At 47.9% G+C, this 23,474-nt stretch overlaps 2 protein-coding genes across 5 annotated transcripts; one reads left to right on the plus strand and one right to left on the minus strand.

Annotated features, from left to right (window-relative positions):
- Positions 1–10,085: 10,085 nt before the first annotated feature.
- CIMIP7 (ciliary microtubule inner protein 7) lies at positions 10,086–17,995 on the plus strand. The gene is made up of 4 exons (XM_086365472.1): positions 10,086–10,112; positions 11,971–12,084; positions 17,115–17,171; positions 17,599–17,995. The coding sequence occupies exons 1-4, from the start codon at positions 10,086–10,088 to the stop codon at positions 17,992–17,994; spliced, it is 594 nt and encodes a 197-aa protein (XP_086221598.1). The 3' UTR covers position 17,995.
- Positions 17,996–18,693: 698 nt separating this feature from the next.
- Positions 18,694–23,470, minus strand: KLHDC8B (kelch domain containing 8B). 4 transcript variants are annotated; one of them, XM_086368089.1, is made up of 7 exons: positions 23,403–23,470; positions 22,929–22,992; positions 21,962–22,471; positions 20,741–20,905; positions 20,187–20,411; positions 19,984–20,085; positions 18,694–19,553 (listed from the first exon to the last, which is right to left on the minus strand). In XM_086368089.1, the coding sequence occupies exons 3-7, from the start codon at positions 22,335–22,337 to the stop codon at positions 19,357–19,359; spliced, it is 1,065 nt and encodes a 354-aa protein (XP_086224215.1). In that variant the 5' UTR covers positions 22,338–22,471; positions 22,929–22,992; positions 23,403–23,470; the 3' UTR covers positions 18,694–19,356. The 4 variants fall into 4 exon arrangements, with proteins under 4 accessions (XP_086224215.1, XP_086224213.1, XP_086224214.1 ...); XM_086368087.1 differs by having other exon boundaries at positions 20,187–20,432; XM_086368088.1 differs by lacking the exon at positions 22,929–22,992.
- Positions 23,471–23,474: the final 4 nt, after the last annotated feature.

The following is a 23,474-nucleotide window of genomic DNA, read 5'->3' on the forward strand; positions in this document are numbered from 1 at the left end:
GTCTTATGATTATTCCCTTTAAAAAGAGAGGAACATTCATTTAAAAGGTTAATACAGTACTTTTCCAAAGATTACTTTACAGTGACTGTTATATGTAGATGAGGGCATTTCAGCAGTTATATTCTCATCCAGTTGGTGAAAATTCCCATTACATATCTGCCAGAAATAGGTTTTGTGTTTTTTTTTCCTTGCAGTTAAATTGCATGCAAATTCCCCGCAATATCAGAGCCCAAACCCAGCCACCTGTAAAAAAGTAAATTTGCCTGCCATCCTTTGCTTTCTTGTTTCTTGTTCTGCCACCTCTACTAATAATCTGCTTTTAGAAAAAGACCAATAAACCCCTCTTTCATTGCCCGATACAAAGAATGACTTAATCTATAACCTTTCCCGAAAAGACTGGTTCTTCTCAGCCCATAGGATATTGGAATGCCAAGAAAGCTGTGGAATTTAGGCAGTAAGAAGCTGGTTGAAGAATAAGTGCTATGGGCAAAAGTGTCTTCCCACACCTCTTACAGCAGTTTCCTATTCCGCTCACTGCCAATCTAACATACTACATAATACAGTTCATATGATGATCATAGTGCCTGGATTTTATGAAACAAGCCCAATTTTCAATTTTGTCTCCTTGATCCCACAGAACATTCATATGTATCAGATTGTATATTACCACTGAGAGCATCAGAAAATGATACCCACACATATGAGATCCCCAGTATAGATCTAGATAAGATGAAGCATAAGTTCTGAACAAATACAGGTAGTTTGGTATACATTAATATAATTTAACCTTGTTTAGAGAAATGTATTACACTGAAGTTTTCTAACTTTCTAAAACATTACACACATTTGTGTGTTTATAAGCATTTGTTTTGCAAGAAAGTTAAGTCAATAGACCACAGAATCAAGGGGCTAAAGGTAGTACTACTTTCACAGTATCTACTGTGTGCTAGGCACAGTGCTGGACACATTGCAGAATATAAGCTTAATGATTTTGTGAGGCAGATTTTGTTATCCCCATTTAAAAGCTTGTGAAGATTCAGATAGGCTAAATAATTAGCTCAAATTCTAAATAATTCTTGATAAATATGCTAGATCATTGAGATGAAAACTGAAGAAAATTCATTTTAAAAACTGGCAATATTGTCCAGATGGGTTCACAGGTAAATTCTACCAATTCATTTATAGACAAAACCATACTAATTCTGTATAACCTCACCCAAGAGGTAGCACAAGGGACACTTTCTAGCTCATTCTATGAGGCCAGCATTATGCTAATAATATAACCAAAGACATTACAAAAAAAGAAGACTACAGACCAGTGTCTCTCATGAACATAGATGCAAAGTCCTCATCAAGTTATTAGCAAATTGAATCCAACAATGCATAGAAAGAATTATACACAACAGGAGATGCAAGCAGGGCTAGTTCAGCATTTGAAAATCAATTAATATAATCCATTAGGATTATAGGACTGATATTGAAGCTGAAACTCTAATATTTTGGCCACCTGATGCGAAGACCTGACTCATTGGAAAAGACCCTGATGCTGGGAAAAATTGAAAGCAGGAGGAGAAGGGGATGACAGAGGATGAGATGGTTGGATGGCATCACCGGCTCAATGGACATGAGTGTGAGTAAACTCGAGGAGTTGGTGATGGACAGGGAGGCCTGGCATCCTGCAGTCCATGGGGCCGCAGAGTCAGACAGGACTGAGAGACTGAACTGAACTGCTAATTCATTGCATCAACAGGCTAAAGAAGAAAAAGTATACAACCATATTGATACAAAAAAGCGTTTGATAAAATCCAACACCCATTCATGATAAAAACTCTCAGCAAAGTAAAAAAACAGAAATTTCCTCAACTTTATAGAAAACATCTACCCCCAAACCCAAAGTTAACATCATCTTTTTAAAAAAATTTTTCATTGGGGCATAGTTGATTTACAATATTGTGCTAACATTACACTTAATGGTCAGAAACTAAAAACGTTCCCACTAAAATCAGGAACAATGCAAGATGCTTCCTCACATCTCATCACATAAATTAGCACAGGATTAGATAGACAAACCAGTAGAACAGAGCAATAAATCTTTCTGAAATGGAAATGTATGTTTATGATAAAGGTAGTATCTCAGATTTGTTGGGGACAGATAAACATTTTAAAGTAGAGTTGGGATAACTGAATAGATATATCAAAAAAAATCAGATCTAGTCTGTTCACCATATGTCACAAAATATTACAAATGAATCAGAGATAAAATAAATATGAAACCATAAAAGCACTGGAGTGGAGGAAACGTAAATTTCTCTATAGCCTGGAAGTGGGGAAAACTTTGACTCAAAAAGTCCAGAAGAAAAAAACTGACAAATCTGACTACATAACATTTTTAAAAAGAAAATTTTGTATCACACTACAAATCTTACAGAAAATGGTCAGGACATCTGAGCCAATGGTTCACAGTAAAAGAAACACAAAAGCCCTTATATGGGAATTCCCTGGCTGTCCAATGGTTAGGACTCTGAGCTTCCACTACAGGGAGCACAGGTTCTATCCCTGGTCAGGGAACTAGGATCCTGCATGCCAAGTGGTGAGGCCAAAACCATCATCATCATCATCATCATCATCATCACTATGTCTTTTCCCTGCTTTTTCTCTACCCTATCATCCTAATATATTATACATTTTATTAATTTATCATATTTTGTCTCTCAGCATGCACACCCATGCCTACCAGAATGTAGTTTTAAGCTCTTTGAAGATAGGAATTTTTGTCTGTTTTGTTCACTGCTATACCCTCAAAATCTACAAATTGTGCATAGCAAATAATAAGTGCTGGCAAATAATACAAAATATTATTAAATGAGTAAATGGGAACTAAATTAGGACAATGGAGCAAAACTTTCCAAATATCCATAAATTTAAAACATTGTTTTCAATTATTACATTTAAGTCCCTGGATCATCACAGACTTTATTATATATTTTAATAAAGGAGATAAAGTAAATATGGGATTCCTGATCTTCATGTTTGGGGGTCCCTGGTGGCTCAGATGGTAAAGAATCTGCCTGCAACGCAGGAGAGACCTGGGTTGGATTCCTGGGTCCGGAAGATCTCCTGGAGTAGGAAATGGCAACCCACTCCAGTATTTTTGCCTGGAGAATTCCATGGACAGAGCAGCCTTGCGAGCTACAGTCTATGGGGTGTGTATGTCCGAGTTTTTTTGATAGTCTGTGTTTTTTTTCTTCCATCCACACTAGCAGAATTTCCTCCATCTAAAGTGTAGATTTAGAATCTAGACACTTTTACACATATCACTACAAGGTCATTTTTTTTTTAACAAGGTCCTTATAACTACATATAGATGATAAATCCTCTATTGTTTTTCACTTCTGTTTATGCTGATAGAGTAATTTATATAACCTGTTGTTTGCAGTTTAGAATAACTACTCCCCAGGTTCCAGACCTAACTTACTCTTAAGAGGTTTCTTAAATATGGTTTTAGAAATTCTATGGTTATACCAATTGTGCTTAACGGCCACCTGGTGCTTTATGTGCCAAGAGTCTCAGTTTACCTGTCCTCTGTGCATTCACCTGTCACCATGCTATCTGTATACATGCTTTTATATTCTCAGAGGGTAGAAATCCCATCTACAAAAATCCCTCTCCTCACAGATACTAGTATAACATTAGTAATGAAGAGGTAGTCATTCTTAGTTGGACCTTAGCTATTTTAAGGTAAATGAAAATTGAAATGCACATATTAACACCTTACAGGGGCTGAGTTCCCTCCCTCTCTCATCCTCCAATCCCATTAAAGGAAGCAGAAAAGGAAGGGAAAGGTTTCAGTGCAAGTGACTATTTCCACAAGAAGGGCCTTGGCATGGTTATGTGCAGGGAGGAACATATGGGGCTGAAGAGGGTGTGTCCTAAGGGGCTCCGAGCCCTCCCATCTGACCCCATCTTCAACTAAGAGAATCCTGAGATCGCAGTGCAGGGTCCTCCAAGTGCCCCTACTTGGCCACAGGGAAAACTAGTCTGTTTTTCTGGCCTCCACCAGGCCTGCCTCAACCTCGGTTCAGTCGCTCTTTCTCATTTTCAGTCTCTTTTACCAGGAGACATGCTCTGGGATCGTAGACTAAATAAGTCATTCCTTGTCCTTTCCAGACCCCTCCAAGGGATTTCCCGTCATAATAATCAATGACCAATCCCAGTGGGTTTCCCTGGGTTCCGGTTCACCCTGACTTCGGGGGCGGACTCTCTTCCTGGTCTCTGAGGCAGGCCGGGAAGCCTTCGTCCCCAAAGAACCTGAGGAAAACAGCTCCCCAGGGAAGCTGAAGTCAAGTCCCTTGAAGAGCCAGGGTGGTCTTTCCTCACAGAGAAAGAAAGGGCTAACCCTAATCCCAACACCACACCCCCACCTCCCATCCCCCGACCACCCCGCCCCCCGCGTCCCCCGACGACCCCCCTGCCCCCATCCCCCGTCCTCCGACCCCCCCCCCCATCCTCCATCCCCCGACTCCCCACCCCCCACCCACCACACTCCAGCCTGCCCTGCCCAACCCCCTCCGGCCTCCACCTCTGAGGGCACGCGCCTGATCTAGAGGCCGCTTGGTCCCGAGGAGGTTGCCTAAGCTGTGTGGCCACGCCCCCAGGATGCGCTCTGACCAATGAGGCCCGCTCCTGCCACAGCAAGCTGCTAACGGTTTTAACGGTCCTAATAGTTTGTGAAGCCTTTAATCTTGGGCCAGGTCCGCTGACCTACATTTCACCACATACTGCTGTGCAACACCCAGCCTACACACACCTGACGAGATGGACCCTCACACCTGCATACTCATACCCTGCTGTCCACCCACACCTTGCCCTGAATCCCCTCGCTGATGCAGACGCTCTCAGATAATTATAGATGGCTGTCTAAGCCGTGAAGTGGCTTGAGATCACCAATGAAGGAGTATGAATGGAAAACAGATTGTATTGAGTCCCAAGACACGCAAAGTTTAGAGGCTTCAATGAGGAAAAAGCAGCAAAGGAGTCAGAGTAGGAGTGGTTAGGGATAGGGGAGGAACACCAGCAGTGACTGAGGAGTTGTGGAAGCCTCCAGGACCATCCATCAAAGAGGAAGTTAAGTGTCAGATGCTGCTAATGAATCAAGGAAAATGAGAATTAACTATTGGTGACCTTGACAGGAGCAGTTTTAGTAATGTAGAGGGGACAAAAACCTGATTGGTATGTGGTTTCAAAAGACTTAGCTGATAAAAGACTGGTACATAAAATGTATTTCAAAATATTCAACAATAGGAAAAAACTTTGAAGATAGAACACCTCTCCAGAGAAGATACACCGATGGCAAATAAACAGGAAAAATGTTCAACAGTGTATGTCATTAGAGAAACAAAATAAATAAACAAAAGATACCACTGTGCACCAGTTGTCCAAGTACTCAGTCATGTCTGACTCTTTGTGACCCCCATGGACTGTAGCACACCAGGTTTCCCTGTCCTTCACTATCTCCTGGAGTTTGCTCAAACTCAGGTCCGTTGAGTTGGTGATGCCATCCAGCCATCTCGTCCTCTGTCACCCCCTTCTCCTCTTGCCTTCAATCTTTCCCAGCAACAAAAAGAATTGCCAAAACCCAGAAGCTGGCAACACAAAATGCTGGTGAGGACGTGGAGCAACAGGAACTCTCATCCATTGCTGATGGGAATGCTGAATGTACAGCCACTTCAGAGTACATTTTGACAGTTTCTTATAAAACTAAACTTATGGAGAAGGAAATGGCAATCCACGCCAGTATTCTTGCCTGGAGAATCCCATGGGTGGAGCCTGGTAGGCTACAGTCCATGGGGTCGCAAAGAGTCGAATACGACCGAGCGACTTCACTTCTTCATTGAACCTTAGAAATACAGACTGTAGTTGCTGAAAGTTTTCAGTATTTCTTGAAAAATAATGCAGTGATAGTCACACTGAGTAACTGTTGGAATCACACTGAGCTTAGGTAAAGTAGATTGTTTAGAATTTTTTTCCCCCTTTGTCATAGTCCCCTCCTGAGAGGTTTACCTGATAAAAATGCAAAGGTATATTGAAGTGATTGTAGGTCAGATCACTGCCACAGACATAGCTTTAATGGTAGGCCCACTTACTTTAAGCAGCATTTAACTGTGTGAAATTCTAGCTCCATTAAAAGATCTGTTGATGTTGGCTGTCATAGAATTTGACTTGATTAACGTCTAAGAGGTTCTGCTGAGAGAATAATTTTTATGTGTATCATTGTATTTATTAAATTTGGGAAAGAAACAGGAGGGAACGGCAGTTTGAATAAGTTTATTCTCTTTTGAGTTCTTAGAAGGATATCAGTATCCACAGGCCAATTTTTGACCCCAGGGTCATTTATTTTGGGTGTCCGCATTTCTGGATCATCTGTCTGCCCTGTCATTATGTCTGTGCTCAATGAATGCCAGGTAGTTTTGTATAACCACAAATGAAATGGAACTCAGATCAACTGTAAACAGAAAATAATAGTCATACACAGCATTTTGGAGTGAAATATAGCCAGATTTGAGTTAAAAAAAAAAAAAACAAACTAAACTTACTCTTACCAATGATCCATCAATCATGCTCTTTGGTATTTACCCAAAAAAGTTGAAAATGTATGCATGCAGAAAAACCTGCACATAGATATTTATAACAGCTTTATTCATAATTGCCAAAACTTGGAAGCAACTGAGATTTCATCTTCAGTAGGTAAATGGATAAATAAACTGTAGTACATCCAGACAATGAAATATTATTCAGGACTAAGAAAGAGTTATCCATTAAGCTATGAAAAGACATGGAGGAAACTTAAATACATTTTATTTACTAAATGAAAGAGACCAATCTTGAAAAGGCTACCTACTGCAGGATTCCAACTGTATGACATTCTGGAAAAGGCAAAACTATGAAGATAGTAAAAAGATCACTAGTTGCCAGGGCCTACAGTGGGCGGGAGGGTTGAATAAGTGAAGCACAGAGGATTTTTAGGGCAGTGAAACTATTGTGTATGATACTATTAGGTTGGTGCAAATGTTACTTCAGTTTTGGACTGTGAACTTTAAATCATAACTAGGCTCAGGCACATCTTTATTCATTGAAATAGGAGCCATTACAATCAACATAATTTTGCCAATAAGAAATGTGTGTTTATTCCTGTAGCATAAAAATCCATGCTTCAGGAATTGAGGAACTCTTGGAAAGCATTTTCTGCCTCCTGCTGGTTGTGGAAGCATTTTCCCTGCAAAAAGTTGTCAAGATGCTTGAAGTGGTAGTCAGTTGGCGAGAGGTCAGGTAAATATGGCCAATGAGGCAAAATTTCATAGCCCAATTTGTTCAGCTTTTGAAGCATTGTTTGTGTGATGTGCAGTCAGGTGCTGTGGAGAAGAATTGGACCCTTTCTGTTGACCATTGCCACAGGCATTGTAGGTTTTGGTGCATCTCATTGATTTGTTGAGAATACTTCTCAAATGTCATGGTTTCACTGGCATTCAGAAAGCTGTAGTGGATTAAACCATCAGCAGATCACCAAACAGGGATCATGACCTTTCTTTTGGTGCAAGTTTGGCTTTAAAAAGAGCTTTGGAGCTTCTTCTCGGTCCAGTCACTGAGCAGGTTGTTGCCAGTTGTCGTATAAAATCCCACTTTTGTCACATGTCACAATCTGAGAAATGGTTTGTGGTTGTTGCATAGCATAAGAGAAGATGACCCTTCAAAACTATTTTTTTTTAAATTTTCAGTCAACTCATGAGGCACCCACTTATCCAGCTTTTTCACCTTTCCAATTTGCCAAATGCCAAATGCCAAATGACCATAGATTGGTTAATGTTGAGTTCTTGGGCAACTTCTCGTGTAGTTGTGAGAAGATCAGCTTTGATGATTGCTCTCAGTTAGTAGTTACCAACTTCTGATGGCCGACCAGTGTGCTCCTCATCCTCAAGGCTCTTGTCTCTTTTGCAAATCTTCTTAAACCACCACTGCACTGTACGTTCATTAGCAGTTCCTGGGCCAAATGCATCATTGATCTTGTGTCTGCTGCTTTACAAACCATTTTGAACTCGAGTTAGAAAATTGCTCGAATTTGCTTCTTATCTGACATCATTTCCCTGGTCTAAAATAAATATAAAATAAATGACAATAAGTCATTAGCAAAAACACATAAAGGAAGAAATACATATTAAAATGATGTATAACAACCACATTTATTTTAAAATGTATTCCAATATCAAATGGCAACTTTCAGCAATGCAAAACTTCAATTACTTTTGCACCAACCTAATATAATGGTGCATACACATCATTATGTATTATACATTTGTCCAAATCCATAGAAGGTACCTCACCAGAAGTGAACTCTAAGGTAATCTTTGGACTTTGGGTGATAATGATGCGTTGATCTTGGATCAGCATTTATAATAAATGTACACATGTGTGGGAGCAGAAAGTATATGAGAAATCTGTGGACATTCTGCTCCATTTTTCAGTGAGCCTAAAATTAAAAGATTAAACCTATTTAAAAAAATAAATTATTAAAAAAAAGAGCAAGAGGAGAGATTTGGCACATCTACACAATGGAAAACTACTAAGCAATAAAAAGGAATAAACAGCTGACAGGTACAATGACATGGATAGTTCTCAAAATAATTATACTGAGTGAGAAGACAAATTCACAAAAGAACACATACTGAATGATTCCATTTACATAAAGTTCTAGAAAATGCAAATTAATCTATCATAATAGAAAGACAGTTAGCCTCAGCAGTTGCCTGAGGCCAATGAATGCCCTAGAGAAGGAATACCAATGGGCAAAAATAAAGTTGAGGGTGAAAGATATGTTTGCTTCTTGATCGTGGTTATGTTTCATAGGTATATACATAAATCAAATTGTGTCAAATTATACAATTTTTTGTTTGTTTTTTTGGCCATATCTCACCTTTTGTGGGATCTTAGTTCCCTATGAGGGATTGAACCTGGGCCCTTGGCAGTGAAAGCGCCAACTCCTAACCACTGTACTGCCAGGGAATTCCCTCTACAACTACTTGACTTACCATTTTTAAGATTTATCTCTATGGATTCAAGTATCTGTAGCCGATTTATGGCAACTCCAATATTTTATTGTGTAATTATAGGCCAGTTTTCTCATTGTGCTCTAGATAACCATTCAGCCTTTTTATAGTTCTTCCCCTATACAGATATAGCAATGAACTTCCTGTAGTTGTGAATACATGTGGGAGGGGATCTCCAGAGTAACTATACTAATAGGGTGGATTTTCTGGCTAGTAGGGCTTGTGCCAATGACACAAGCCCTACTGAGTGTTTCCCGTTGTTGAACTTTTCACTGGCACATTTTTAGAGGCTCATCACCAGCTTCTTCATGTTAGAAAAGGGAGTGAAATGTTCACATGCCTATGTTATAAATGAGAGAGACGATAATCTGCCTAAGGCTAGCTTGGAATGGAACCATGGTGTCAGATATTTTCATGCTGCTGCTTTTGCTCCACTGTTATGCTCTCTCCTTCTTCACTTGGGACCTTGTAACATTCACCTGCCAACAGTTACTGTTCTCGGTTACCACAAACTCCTGAGAACTTGACGGAGCCTTATTCTGAAGCAGCATTTTTATCCTAAGAGCCACCAGTCCCTTTAGCATTGCTTCTGACTCCATGAAATGTATTCTAAATTTATATCCCTGGCAGTATGGTTACAGTTTTAAAAATACAGGATTTGCCTCTAAAATGTTCTTTGCTATTTCATTGTGAGTTCATCAGACTCCACTGTGAAGCCTTATATGTTTCTATATATAAGAACTCTCCCAAGCTGAGAGGCAGGTTTTAGTGCTGAGGGGCAGGTTTCTCTCAAAGAGAAGAACAAAGCAGAAAGCACAAAGAGAGTAGCAGGCTGGGCACTGCCTCAACAATCAGGAGCATTGTGTAGTCACAACCTCCCTTTGTCACTAAGCAACAAGAAATTGACCTGCTGAGATGCTCCTTCTCCAGAAGTAGCCTGAAAAAGACAAGAGGAAAGTTTATCTTTTCTGCTCCTTTACCGGAAAGATGCAAAGTGCTTTAGTAGGCTCCTGGGTAAGAATGCACTTTACAATTAATCCTAGCCCCTGGCCCTGGGGTAGTACCTGAAATTTGAATGACTCGAGGGAGTAAAGTGAGAAGGGTTTTATCTAGCCTCCAGGCTAGAGGAGAACCCCCCAACTGCCCATTCTTGCTCTGCCTTTCTGTGGGCCCCCTAGAGCTGACCTATTCTTCCTGACACCATGCCCTCTTCCTTGTGTCCTGGTCTCAGGCCTTGATTAGGTGATCCTCTTAGTTCTTTTGCCACCCCATTTATTCCCAGTCTTTTGTTTGATCTTCCCAAACTTCTGTAGTTTGACTGCTCTCTAGACAGGGAACATCTTGAGAGTAAAGACTTTTTCCTTTTAGCCCTATGTCCCATGCCTGGAATACAGTCAAGGCCCAGTAAATACTGTTGAAATAAACTGAATAGAGAGGAAGGTCTGACAGTAGCAGAAGGATGGACAGACAAGTTGGATGACCTAAGCCCTCAGTGGGATGAAAAGATAAGAAGCCTATTTTGATGGCCAGAGGCCAGCTTGGGACAGGTTCTTTCTGCTCAGGGCTGTGACTGTGGAGTGGGCTAGACAGACTATCCTCTCCAGGGAGCGCTGAGAACAATGAGGTCGGGCCACAGGACTTCCCTGGCAGGATATGGTCAACCATGTTGTAAGCCTCATGACATCAGTACAATACAGCTTCTTATACCCCTGATGGGTGCTCATTTCTGTCTTCTGCCAGTCCTTGTCTCTGAAATTCTCTCCAAAAGTATCCACTTTTGGTGAAGTACTTCTTTTGGGAAGTTCATCCGTTGTTCCAGTTTCAGATGGTGCACTATTCTCCCCAGAATAGCAAAGTGTGCGACAAACAGGTGTTCATGACTTTGTCAACAGGTGCAGAATATGGATCAATTTAATCTTTGCTCTTCAGGGACCTGTGATCTTTATTAATGCAGGGAGGACAAGGAAGGAAACTTCCTCTCAGATCCCTCAGGAAAGGACCTCACCACCAGATAGTGTCCCTGTTCTCAAAACTCTGCTCAGTGCTTCCTAAGTCACCCCAACTTAGAACCCATCTGGTTCCCTCCATTACTGAGGTCTTCCCTTGCTCTTAGAATCCATATTCCTAATCCAATCCAGGCCCTGTCCCTCCCTGACCGCCTCACTTCTCTTCGTCTTGCTCACAGTCTTTTTTAGTCAATAAGGCCTTTTTTTGTTGTTGTTTCTCTCTCTCTCTCTCTTTTTTTTTTTTGGTTCTTCCAACACAAGTCTCTCTCTGCCTTCTGAATCTTTGCACTTGCAGTTCTCACACATAGGATGCTCTTTGACTGCTCCTTACGTGGCTGATTCCTCCTCACATTCAGGTACCACCCCCATTGTCATGAGATGCTATCCCCTGCTGCCTGTCACTCTGGATCCAGTCATCAGGTTCTTTCTTTCCTGACTCTAGTCACTTGTCTTACTTCCTCCCTAGAAGAAAGGTTCACAGGAGCCGGGTCTTTCTGTCTTTTCACTGCTGCAGGTTGCCAGCCCATATTAGGATGCTCTAAAGAAAGAGACAGAGGAAGGAAGAGAGGAAGGAGAGGAAGGAGGGAAGGGAGACAGAGAGAGAAGGAGAGAGGGAGGTGAGAAGAAGAAAGGAAGGAATCCTTTGCTTACACACATAACCCTCCCAAGTTGCCCAGCACAGCTGAGGCCAACTGTTCTAATGATGGATGGAGACATTCCTCTGTTGGTTCCTCTCCAGGGTGTCCCTCCTCCTCTGATTCTTTTTATTCTGTCAGGAAAGCCCAGGAAAGGCTTCTAGCCTGGGAAGTCTGAGACTTGGGAGGGGGCTTTGGGTGGGCTTCACCCTCAAGCCTGCCTTGTTACAGCACAACAGTGGCTTCTATGGGCACTACAGAGGCCAATTCAGGAGTGACAGTGCTCGAGAATACCGCCTTGCAGCCAAGCCCCAGCCTCCAGCAGTGTTCCTGCAGCGCTGTCAGGTAGGAAGCAGCCCTGCAAGCAGCTGGGCCACATTCTGCTGCTCTCAGGCCGCAAGAGCAACATCCTTAGCCCAACCACAGCTGAATTGACACCCAAGGCCAGCCTATCCCCAGGACTTGCATTAGGCCTGGGCCCTCGTCCCTGAAATGTCAGATCTTCCCCTGACTGATAGGGTGCATAAGAGCTGGTACTGGGCTGGACAGTGCTGCTCACGCTGTTTCTAAATGGAGGAAGGATCAGGGCCAAGGTGGGATGGGTGATCATGGAGTGAGAGCCTCCAGAACCCAAGAAGTAAGCCTTGAGTTTTGCAGACAACTGTCCTTCAGCATGAATTCCTTGATGCCCTAAAAGTCAGTGGCCTAGCTCACAGTCAGCCTCATAGTCCAGGGGCTCAGGAATGAGAAGGAAGCCTCCTCTGATCAGGAGAACAGCATGAAAAGTGGCAGGTATCCACCCCCATTGGCTTCCTTAGTGCCTCCAAAGGTAAAGAATCTGCTTACAAGGCGGGAGACCCAAGTTTAATCCCTGGGTCGAGAAGATTCCCTGGAAAAGGGCATGGCAACCCACTCCAGTATTCTTGCCTGGAGACTCCCATGGACAGAGGGGCCTAGCAGGCTGCAGTCCATAGGGTCACACAGAGTCAGACACGACTGAAGCAATTTAGTTAGCACACATGCATGCACACATTCACCTCCATGTGTGATCAAGGAGGACTGGTAGGAGTGATGGCAGAAGTGGCCTAGAGTGGCTGCAAGAGGCTCCCGGATAACAGGAGAGGGGTGCTGGACTCCTATGCCCTCCATGCTTCCAGGCCTAGAGACAAGGAGAGAGCGCTGAGCGTCAGTGAGTGGCCCAACAGCAAAAAGCCCACTCAAAACGGGAGCACTCAGGAGTGCATTCATATACAGGGGTAGGTGTGGGGGCTTCAGGGGAAGGCAGTCTCACAGAGTGGTAACAACCAAGTGGCCAGTACTGCTGGGCCTGAAGGGGCAAGAGGAAGGCATGGCTTCTAGAACCCAGGACAGAGTGGTGTGGAGAGGGCCATCCTGAGAGAAGTGGTAAGACACAGGCAAGGGAGGGCTGTCCTGAAAGGGAGCCCAGAGAAGAAAGATCTCCTTCCTCTCCTCCATCTCCTCTCTGGCTTCCTTTCAGGTCTGAGGGAAGTCAGCCTGGTGAGAACTGAGTTCACATCAGACTCCTGGGAAAGAGCAGGGTGGAGGGAGGGACCTGGAGGTGTGCCTGGAACCTGCCCCGCCCACTGCAGCTTCTTGCTTCCGGCCTCCAGCCAGGTCCTACTCGCTCTGCCATCTGGATTCGCTACAAATTGCTTTCCCAGGCCAGGAGCAGGGTCTTGGAGTCTGCCATGCCGCAGAGCCTGAGCTTCCTCACCGTGCTCAGTTGGAAGGGCTGTCTGTCACTGCATACTGAGCCAGGCCCAAATGCGACTCCAGACTGCCAGTCTGGAGCCACCTCCCCCGAGAGAATGATGAGATCTGGGCAGCGCGGGGACAGAGGCAACCTGGGCACGTCCTGCTTGGTGTCTGTAGTAGCCCTCAGCGGTAGTTCTCATCCCAAAGACCTGAATGTCCTCTCAACCTGTCCCCCCAAGAACAGAGTAGGGGACATATTTGGGGACCTGTTTTGATTAAAGTCAAGACTAGTTATATGCTGGCATTATCATCAACCCCAAATAGCATGATCTATGTGTCTTGGGCTTTAGGTTGTACAAATGCCAGGTCTCCTGACTCTAGATCTAAAGCTGTTTTAATTAGTGGAACTGCTCTGGGAAGGTGCACATTTTTTTCCCCCTTATTTGCTGAGAGATACCAGGTGTCAGCTAGCTGACTGCAGCTATTCTTGTTGAAAACCTTTCCAATATGTGGCATCCATTTACCTTTAGTTTGGGGCAGATATGAATTTTGTCATTCAGATGCAAGAAAATTCTTTTTTCTTTTTACTCTTTTTTTCTTCTAAAGCAGATTAATTTATTTCTAGCCTTCACCTGCCTGACTCTTGGGAAATGTAATCCTGGGCTTATTTGTTCTCCAGGTCAGACCAGAATGCCAGGGCCTCATGGTTGGAGGCAGGTCCTGTCATACCGTGATTGCTGTGTGTCCCTGTCTCTGCCCCATCCCCACCACACCTCAGTCTGCCACAGAGCTCCGCCCCCCCAACTCAGTAGCCCCCTAACTGCATGCTGTTCAGCCTCCACAGGGCCTCCTAGCCCTCCCACAGGCAAACACTGACCCATCCAGGAAACCTACTTCTCCCCCAAGGGCTCTTCAGCTTGTATCCTAGCCCAAGCCCTACCTGCTCAGAGGCCATGGGCTTTACTACCCGAGTGGAAAAGGAGCCCTTGGTGGTTTAGAAGCAAAGATGCAGGTGAAATTCTCCTTGGGGACAAGAATACTCTGAACTGCCTGGGCGGAGAGGAAATGACTGCACTTTTCACCAGGCTCCCACAGTTGTGAGAATAAAACTCAAGTCAGTGGGAGTTGATAGATTATCCTGTCACTGTAAGAATAGTGAGTTTCCAAAGTCAGAGCTGCCTTCAACAGCCGAGGCATCCACATTCTAGGGCTGTGTACAGTTCCATAGCTAAGAATAGAGATGCAGGAAGAATCGGGGGAGGGGGCAGTTGGAATATACCCCAGACCCCCAGATTTTTTAATTGAAATTTTTATTGAGATGACTGTAGATTCATAGGCAGTTGGAAGAAGTTGTAAAGAGAGATCCCTTTTATGACTCGCCCAGTTTCCTCAGTGGTAACATTTTGCAAATCTATAATAGACTATCACCATGAGGACATTGACACGGATGTAATTCACCTCTCTCATTCAAATTTCCCATTTGTGTGTATTAAGATCTATAAAGTCTTGGAATTCCCTCGTGGTCCAGTGGTTAGGATTCCATGCTGTCACTGCTGAGGGCCCGGGGTTCAATCTCTGGTTGGAGAGCAAAGACCCCACAAGCCATGTGGTGCATCAAAAAAAAATCTATAAAATCTTTTTTAAAAATAATTTTTATTGGAGTATAGTTGATTTACAATGTGTTTCTGCTGTACAGCAAGGTGAATCCATTACACACGTATATATATCCACTGTTTAGATTCTATTCCCATATAGGTCATTACAGAGTATTATTTAGAGTTCCCTGTGCTATATAGTAGGTTCTTTTTTAAAATAATATTATTTTAAAAAACCATTTATTTATTGGACTGTGCTGTGTCTTACAGCATGAAAGATCTTACTAAAAACAAAAAACCTTTGATCTTTATTGAAGCATGTGAAAGTGAAAGTCACTCAGTCGTGTCAGATTCTTTGCAACTATACAGTCCATGGAATTCTCCCAGCCAGAATACTGGAGTGGGTAGCTGTTCCCTTCTCCAGCGGATCTTCCCAACTGAGGGAGTGAACCCGGGTCTCCCACATTGCAGGTGGATTCTTTACCAGCTGAGCCACCAGGGAAGCCCATGAATACTAGAGTGGGTAACCTATCCCTTCTCCAGCAGATCTTCCTGACCCAGGAATTGAACCGGGGTCTCCTGTGTTGCAGGTGGATTCTTTACCAGCTGAGCTACCAGGGAAGCCCCTCACTGAAGCATGTGGGATCTTTAATTGTGGCATGGGAACTCTTAGTTCCCATGTGAGATCTCATTCCCTGACCACGGATTGAACCCAGGCCCCCTGCCTTGGGAGCTCAGAATCTTAGCCACTGAACCACCAGGGAGTCCCTGTCCTTGTTCATTGATTTAACAGCAAATATGTATTGAGCACAGTGCCAAGCTCGGTGCTGGAGTTACAGATGTGAGTAAGACACACCTTACCCATGAGGCACTTGTGTTCTAGTCAGGGGCATCAGATGAATAGCAACATATATAGTCATACAATGTGTTAGAAGGTGAAAAATGCAGGGTTGGGGCGATGGAACTCTAGTGGTCAAGGAAGGCCTCCCAAGTAACAGGTGAGAGGGAGTCATGGCCAGCCAGGAGAAGAGTCCCAGGCAGAAGTAAGAGGTAGTTCAAAGGTCTGAGGTGGAAGTAGCTAGAGTGTTTGAGGAGCATTGAGGATGCAGTGTGGCTGGAGGTAGTGAAGAAATCAATATCATGTGGGTCTCATGGACCACTATGATGACTTTGACTTTTATAAACTTGAGAAATTATTGATTTTTGGCAAACCAGGAGTGTGATCTGACTTACGTATTAAGAGTTATTTTACCTGCTAAGAGTACAGTAGGCTGGAGGGGAAAGGCTGGAAGCAGGGACACCAAGTGGGAAGCTCTTGCAGTATTCAGGCATCAGAAGAATGTGGCTTAGACCAGAGAAGGCAGTGGCCATGATGAGAAGTAGTCTGATCTGGGTACATATTGAAGGAAGTATCAATAGGATTTCCTGGCCCACTGGATTCAGGGTATGAAAGAAAAGAATCAAGCGGCCTCTGGGGTGTTTGGCAAGATCTAACTGCCATGACCTGAGCTGGGGGAGCCTGTCAGTGGGGTGGTTTTGCGAAATGATCCAGAACCAAGACATGTGTTTGGAGATGTCTGTTAGACATTTACATGGAAATATGGAGCAGGCAGTTGGCTAATTAGTCTGAAGTTCAGGAGAGAGCTCAAGCTATCAAGAAAAATGTCAGTTTCCAGGTAGTATAATATTTAGGGCCAAGAGCCTGGGTCACTGATGAGACACTAAAAGAGGAGAGAGCTGGAGCCTAGTCGTGAACGATCTAGGGTTAAAGGCCCGGTGTGAAACTTAAAGTGCTGCCCCACTGATGAAGGATGTCCGGTAAGATGCCTCAGCCCCTCTCTCAATCAGAGACCCCAAAGGCTTCTGCTTTGAGGGCAAGTGCTGGGATGAGATGTTCCAGGAATAAGCTGTTGCTTTAATTTGTATCTGCCTTTTCAAGGTGTTGGCAGTTTAGGGGTGGTGGCTCCTGGCAACTTCTCTCCATTATGGGACCTTCAAATAGCATATTAGGGACAGCTAAGCATCATTTTCCCCCATTCACCCTCTTTCTTTCTGTCTTTCAAGGAGCCACCACAGCAACACTTCTTCTCCAAGCATGACAACCGCACTTCCTTCGATAAGGTGAGTGCTGGAGAGAGGAAGAACAATGGGCAGCCCTCCAGCCTAGGTTGAAATTGAGGTAGGGTGGAGGGGATAAGACCTGGTGGGCAGAGCAGGCTCCTTTATCCAGAGGAGTGTTTGTCTGCCTGATAACCTCTTTCCTCTGGCAAACAGCCATTCCCCAAACAGAGGTCCCTCTGCTTTGGCTTCCTCCACATTTGCCTGAAAATGTGCAAATATCCTAGGGCTACTGACTTTCTGGGGCTCCATTCACTCTGGAATGGAAGGCATGGCTGGGATGCAGTTCAAAGAGTCTGGGGTACAGGCCAGGGAGGCCAGGCATCACCAGGCCTGCTGGGGTATAGGAGGGGCCCAAGGAATCACCTGGTGCGAAGACTGTGGGCTAAGGGCCCGTACCGTTGAGAAGGGCCCCTACTGCCTGCTGCAGGGAATCGGAAGGCGGAAAGACTTGGAGCGCCTGTGGCAGCAGCATACCTTCCTGCGCTGGGCACCCTGTGAACTGGAGTTGCGCCAGCCGCGGCCCCTCGAATCCTCCTACCAGACCGAATTCCGGTCAGGGCCAGGACTCGGGGACCTCCCCCAGCGCCTTGTCCACTTTGTGCAGATCCAGCCTCTCCGCGTTAACACCACCTACCAGCAGAATTTCTGCCAGCCATCCCGGGGTGGCCACTGTGGCAGCGACAACATGGGCCCCCAGACCCCAGTCACCGACCCACTGCCTGACCTCCCGGGGATCCCCAGACCCAAGCTGCTGCAGCATTATCTTCACGCTGGGGTCTCTGAGTGTCTAAACTGGTCCAGAACATTAAACAAGGATGGCTGACCCAGAGGTCTGTGCTTGCAGCCCGAGAGGTCTCAGAGGCTGGAGAACAGTAAGATGGGCCCTCCGCCTGCCTCCTCTGTTGCTTGTGCCGTGGCACCTTGTGCTAACAGCCCAGGCTAACGGTCCATGAGGGTTACCTTGGACACAGCATGTGGGTTCCAGGACCCCAAATCCGTTCTGGCCACAAACCCAACCATGAACCTCCTGCAATCAGTATGGTTGCAGGGAAAGCAGAGTCAGCAGTCCCTACTGGTGGGCAGCAAAGAGTGGAGGAGGAGGCCAGGGCTGGCAGCTTTGCTTCTTCTGGGAGGCTACTGCCTCCAGGGCATCTGGTGAGTGGCCACACTGCCATGCCTAAGAGACAGCTTCCCCACAGTTGGTACAGAGGGACCCAACCCCCACTGGACCCCCACCCCCACCACGGAGGTGATGCTGTGTGACATGGATCTGGAGATCATCTTAATTCTATGGTATTTGTTCTGTGAGCTCTAACACCCAGGGCAGTGGGAGAGGGTGGTCATCCAAGTCACAGAAGAGGAGCGCGGCTTTGGTGGGGCTGAGACACACACCAGAACCCTTTGAGGGCTGAGGCCAGATCCTAAAGGCTCCTCTAGACCCTCATCCCTAGGAAAACTGAGGTCCCCAGAAGAGAGCCAGGGACACAGGGATAACATAGGAGTCCACAGCAGAGGCCACAAGCCGGAGTTAGCAGCACTTTTACTTCCACATCTGAACCCCCGGGTCCTCACAACAGCCCTGTGAGGTAGGCAGGGCAGGAAGGTCCCCGAGGTCCCCATTTACAGATGAGGATGCTGAGGCACAGAGAGGTGAAGTGACTTGCCCGAGGTCACACAGCCAGCAGTGTGAAGGGCCCACAGTCAATGTTCTTCTGGCCCTCTGGAGGTCCCCACATCGACGCCTACACCCCTCTGTGTTCCCGCCCTCTCTGAACTCTTCTGGGTCTACGGGGGCCTTCCAGGCAGGCTGACAGCGAAGAGTTTTCAGGAATAGCCATTGGGGTGGGCCTGATCAACTCCAGGCAGGCACCGAGCCGTGGGGCAGGAGGCCAACTCTGCCCTCTCCCACTTCCCAGTTGGTCAGAGGCCCAGTAATTTCCAGAGCAAGGGTGGAGCTGGGCATCATGGTCCACGAATGGATGGGAGTAAAGGTAGGTCGAAGGGTCTGTGTGTCCTGTGCTAAAAATGAAGGCCACCCCCACGGCCCAGGGGCAGCATCTCAAGTGCCCCGGCCTGTGCCTCCCTCACCCCACAGAGCCACAGTGAGCTTTCTCAGCAGCGAAAGGAACCACAGACACCTGCTCCTGGCACAGAACTGCTCCTGTGGACAGGTCCCATCAGGCACTCAGACCCCATCGCGCAGACACAGGGCCTCCACAGCCTGACTGGGACCCTGGGCCACACCCCCGATGGCAAACAGCCGAGGCCCAGCCTGCAGACTAGAACAGGAGCAGCGGGCTGTGGGCATAGCTGGCAGTGCCTCCCAGCGGCGCCGTGCCAGGCTGAAGCCCTCTACAGAGCCCAGGGGACACGGCTGGTTTCCTGCCAGAAGGAGACAGAGCATGTAAAGGGCACAGGCTGCAGCGGCTGTAGCTCGTTTGCTCCCTGAGCCCACAGCATGGCCCAGCATACGCTGCCCCAGGATGGGATACCCAAGGCCTTGCTACCCGTTGCCCCCATTTCATTACTCATTCATCTATTCATTCACATTCCTACTTCTCCATTCATTCAGTGGTCATTTGTCCTGCTTCTATCTTCTGGGCCCCTGCCGCTACAGAACCCACAGTTAGGTGCTGAGAGACACCCCAAAGGCTGAGCCAGGTAGACTACCCACTGACTGGTTGGGAAAGGAAAACTCATAAAGTCCTGACCCCTGGAGTACCTAGAGAAGGGCAGGAGGTGGTGCTCATGCGGAGGGCTACTGCTTCCTGTCTCGGGCTCCCCTCCTATCCCAAGCCCCACAGAGACTTACCAAGGCCCCCAATGGCCACAACGTGGTCCCCAAGCGAGCCGACCACAAAGTCAGCTCTCTTGTCCCTCATGCGCAGGCTGCGGGGCAGCTTGGTCCAGGAGCCTGCAGGAGAGGTGAGGAGGTGAGGGCTAGCCCCCTCACGCACTCTGCACCCCTCCATCCCATGGAGAGTGGGAGGGTAGCCCACACCAACCACTGCTCACCATGCTCCAGGTCGAACATCTCCACAGTGTTGACAAAGTGTGGGCGGGAGTAGAAATTGTGGGGCCCGGGCTGCTGCAGGCCACCCAGGCTAAAGACGCTGCCTTCGGCCATGGCACAGCCGGCAAAGGCCCGGCGGCTGGGCAGGCTTGGGTGTCGGGTCCAGGTACGGGCCTCCAGATCAAAGGCCTCAAAAGCAGTCACTGGGAGCTTGCCCTGGCGGCCCCCTGCCAATGGAATTGGGGCACCTGGGAGGCGGCCCTAGTCAGGGTGGGCCTGGCAGGCCCTTCTTTTACCAGGTTGCTGAGCCTTTACCACTGCCCGCCCCAGCCACCCATACCCAGCTGTGTGCATACCAGAGCGTGGATCAACCCCAAAGATCCTTAGGCACTGGGCTTTGGTTTTCCAGCCTTAGCAGGGCCACTGAAAGAGCCTCAGAGCAACCCTGACTCAACCCAACAAAGCTGCTCTTGTCCCACCATTCCAGACTAACCTATAGGGATAAATTTGAAGCTTCTGGACTTCAAACCACTTTGGCACATCCCCAGGTCCTTACCCAGGACATAGATCTTGTTTCCATGCAGGAAGGTAGAGGCCCCGTAGCAGGGTGTGGGCATCGAGGGCAGTGACAGCCAGCAGTCCCGGCGGGGTTCATACACCCGAACCTGGGCCTGGGGGGCCGTGTCAGGGCCCATTCCCCCCAGTGCATACACCATACCATCTGCAGAGAAAAGAGTAACACAGACTATCCCTGGGCCTGGCCACAGTCCTCCACCCTGACAATTGCCCTGGTCAGGCCTGGGGGTGGCTTGGGGCACACCTATTTATGGTACCCCTCTCTAGCAGCAGAAACCCTTCTGCCTTCGTGGTGTGGGGGCTGGGAGAGCTAGGATCCCCACTCTGGCCAGGCCCTCTTCAAGTGAAGAGCAGGAGGCAGTTGATCTAATTATAATCTGTCTCCGTCTCCCTGGAGACGCTATGGCAACCAAGTCTGGCATCCAAGCAGGACCGTGGTCAGACCTGGAGGCCACAAGGTGGGAATTACCATGGGGGAAGGGGGGGAGTGGTTTAAGCCAGGGGTGGGGGCCATATGGAGATCTGTTAAACAGAGAGCTCAGACTGGGGAGAGGGTGTGGGATCAGCTGGGGGACTGGGAGAAGGAGCCTGGGCCTGCAGGATGAGGGTCCTGTCCACGAGCCTCCTGCGAGCACTTTTGTACCCTGTCCTCTCACTAGAGAAGGTTCTTGCCCCGTGACAGCCTCAGAGTCAGCTGGGGGCAAGTCTGAGGGCCTCGGGGAGATGGCCAGTCAGCTAAGGGCTTCCATGGCAACTGCCTCCAGGCCAGCTTGGCTTTTGTCCATCTCCATCTCCCAGGTTTGTTTGTGTGGCGCGAGGAATTTAAGCACTCGCTGGGCTCTGAGCCAAGGCCCTGGTCCCCTCCTCCCCTCCCAGACTATTTATAACTATGGGAGCTATTGGGCCACCCCTTCTGGTCTCTCAGAGAGGAGGAATGGGGCAGGGAGGCGGCCTGGCCCTCCCGTCATGCTGGCGGCTAGCCAGGGCTCTGAGTCCCACCTCACAGCTGGAAAACTCAGTCAAGCCTGCTGCTGGCCCAGCTCAAAGCTGGGTAGGGAAGGCTACAGGAGGCAAATCCATGTCCAGAGCACCTAGGCAAAATGTACAGCTCCCACCCAGCCTCTGAAGGTAAAGGGACCAAGTCAGGAAAGAATGGAGGCTACTGGGGCACCTGACAGACCTTCCCTGGGAGGCGACTCACCTCTCTCCACAGTTGCAACCCCCATGGCAGCCTGAGGGAGAGTGGCCCGACGCTCCCAACGGCCCTCGTCAGCCAGGAAGGCCTCCACAGCAGCTACTGGACTCTGGCCCTCATCCACACCGCCCACCACTAGCACCTGCTTGCCCAGTACCACAGCAGCCGCGCCAGCCCGGGCAGTGGGCAGGGGCGCCAGTGCCACCCACGTGTGCGAGGCCATATCCAATGTCTCGGCAGTGTCCAAAGGCAGTCCAGCCCGGCCACAGCCCCCCAACACAAGCAGGTGCCCATCCTGGAACGCCACTGTGCCATATACCCGGCAGGTGGGCATGGGTGGGAACACCTGCCAAGCAAAGGCCCGGCCTCCTCCTGTAGCCATGGTGTTCACCTATAGTGGCAGGCCATGCTATCTGCTCAGGCTGCAGGCCTCAGTGAAAGGCATGATGGGGCCTCATCTTGACTCTAAGGGGGCTATAACGGAGTGTGGGGCCAGTCCAGGGACTTGGTCTTCACCTACAGAAGAGACGGAAAATGAAGAGTCAGAGCCACTGACCAGCCCCCCAGGATACTGATGAGCACCCTGGCCCCAAACTGCTTGGGAAAAGCAGAGGGAGGACCCACCCCCACTGGCTACCACACTGTTGTGGATTCCCTCCCGGAGTGGGAAGGAGGGCAGTCTCCCAATTACCCAGGCAATTTCCCCGCTTCCTCTGGGGCTTGAGGAACTCTCCTCCCATACCTTGCCCTCACCTAGCTGCTCCCTGGTTGAATCTAGGTCTAGGTGGGAGGTAAAGTAACTAGAATAGGACTTTCCACACTAGCCCCGTTCCCTTCCCCTCAACAGTCCACACCCTGGTGCTCTGCATCGGTGGAGTTAGACTGGACCCTCCCCCTTACTGGCTTCCAGGGTGCTCTGGACAGCCACTGGGGTCTCCCACCTACTGCCAAAGATCAGACTCGGTATCCTTACATCCCGTTTGAGAATCATCCCATAGAGTCCGTCCATTCCTCAACAAAAGACCAAGATCAGGGTCCTGGAACCGGGAGGGGAGGGGCTGGAGGCCAGAGTCCCACATTTCGCCTCAAGGTCTATCCTCAGGGGTCTGCCCATGCCCGGTCCCCGGGGACCTGATGTCCGGAAAGGGGAGGAGGGTGATTTGGGGAACCTAGGAGCACTGCACTCTAGGTTCCCTGAGTCCAGGGCGTTGCCAGCAGAAATGGATAGCTGGACTTTACAGCAGACCCCCAAGTTCCCAGTCTTCTCCTTTTCCAAGGGGGGCCATATTCCTAGGACCCCTGGCGCCAGGGCCTCCTGGCCCCAAACTTCCAGCTCGGGTAACGGGGGCGGGTTGGGGGGGGAGGGGGGCGGGTCCTGACGAGCGTGTTTGGGTCTCTACACCCCGCGCCCCAAACTTCCCCTGAGCGCAGCTCCCGCGGGACTCACCGGCCCGGGCTCCGGCGCCGCCGGGCGCAGGGTCCACGGCTCTGGCTCCGCTGGTGCCGGCTCTGGCTGGGG

Source organism: Bos grunniens, chromosome 22, assembly GCF_055505025.1.
Source record: "Bos grunniens cultivar Pamir isolate PY7600 chromosome 22, Bosgru_T2T1.0, whole genome shotgun sequence".
NCBI classification, from domain to species: Eukaryota; Metazoa; Chordata; class Mammalia; order Artiodactyla; family Bovidae; genus Bos; species Bos grunniens.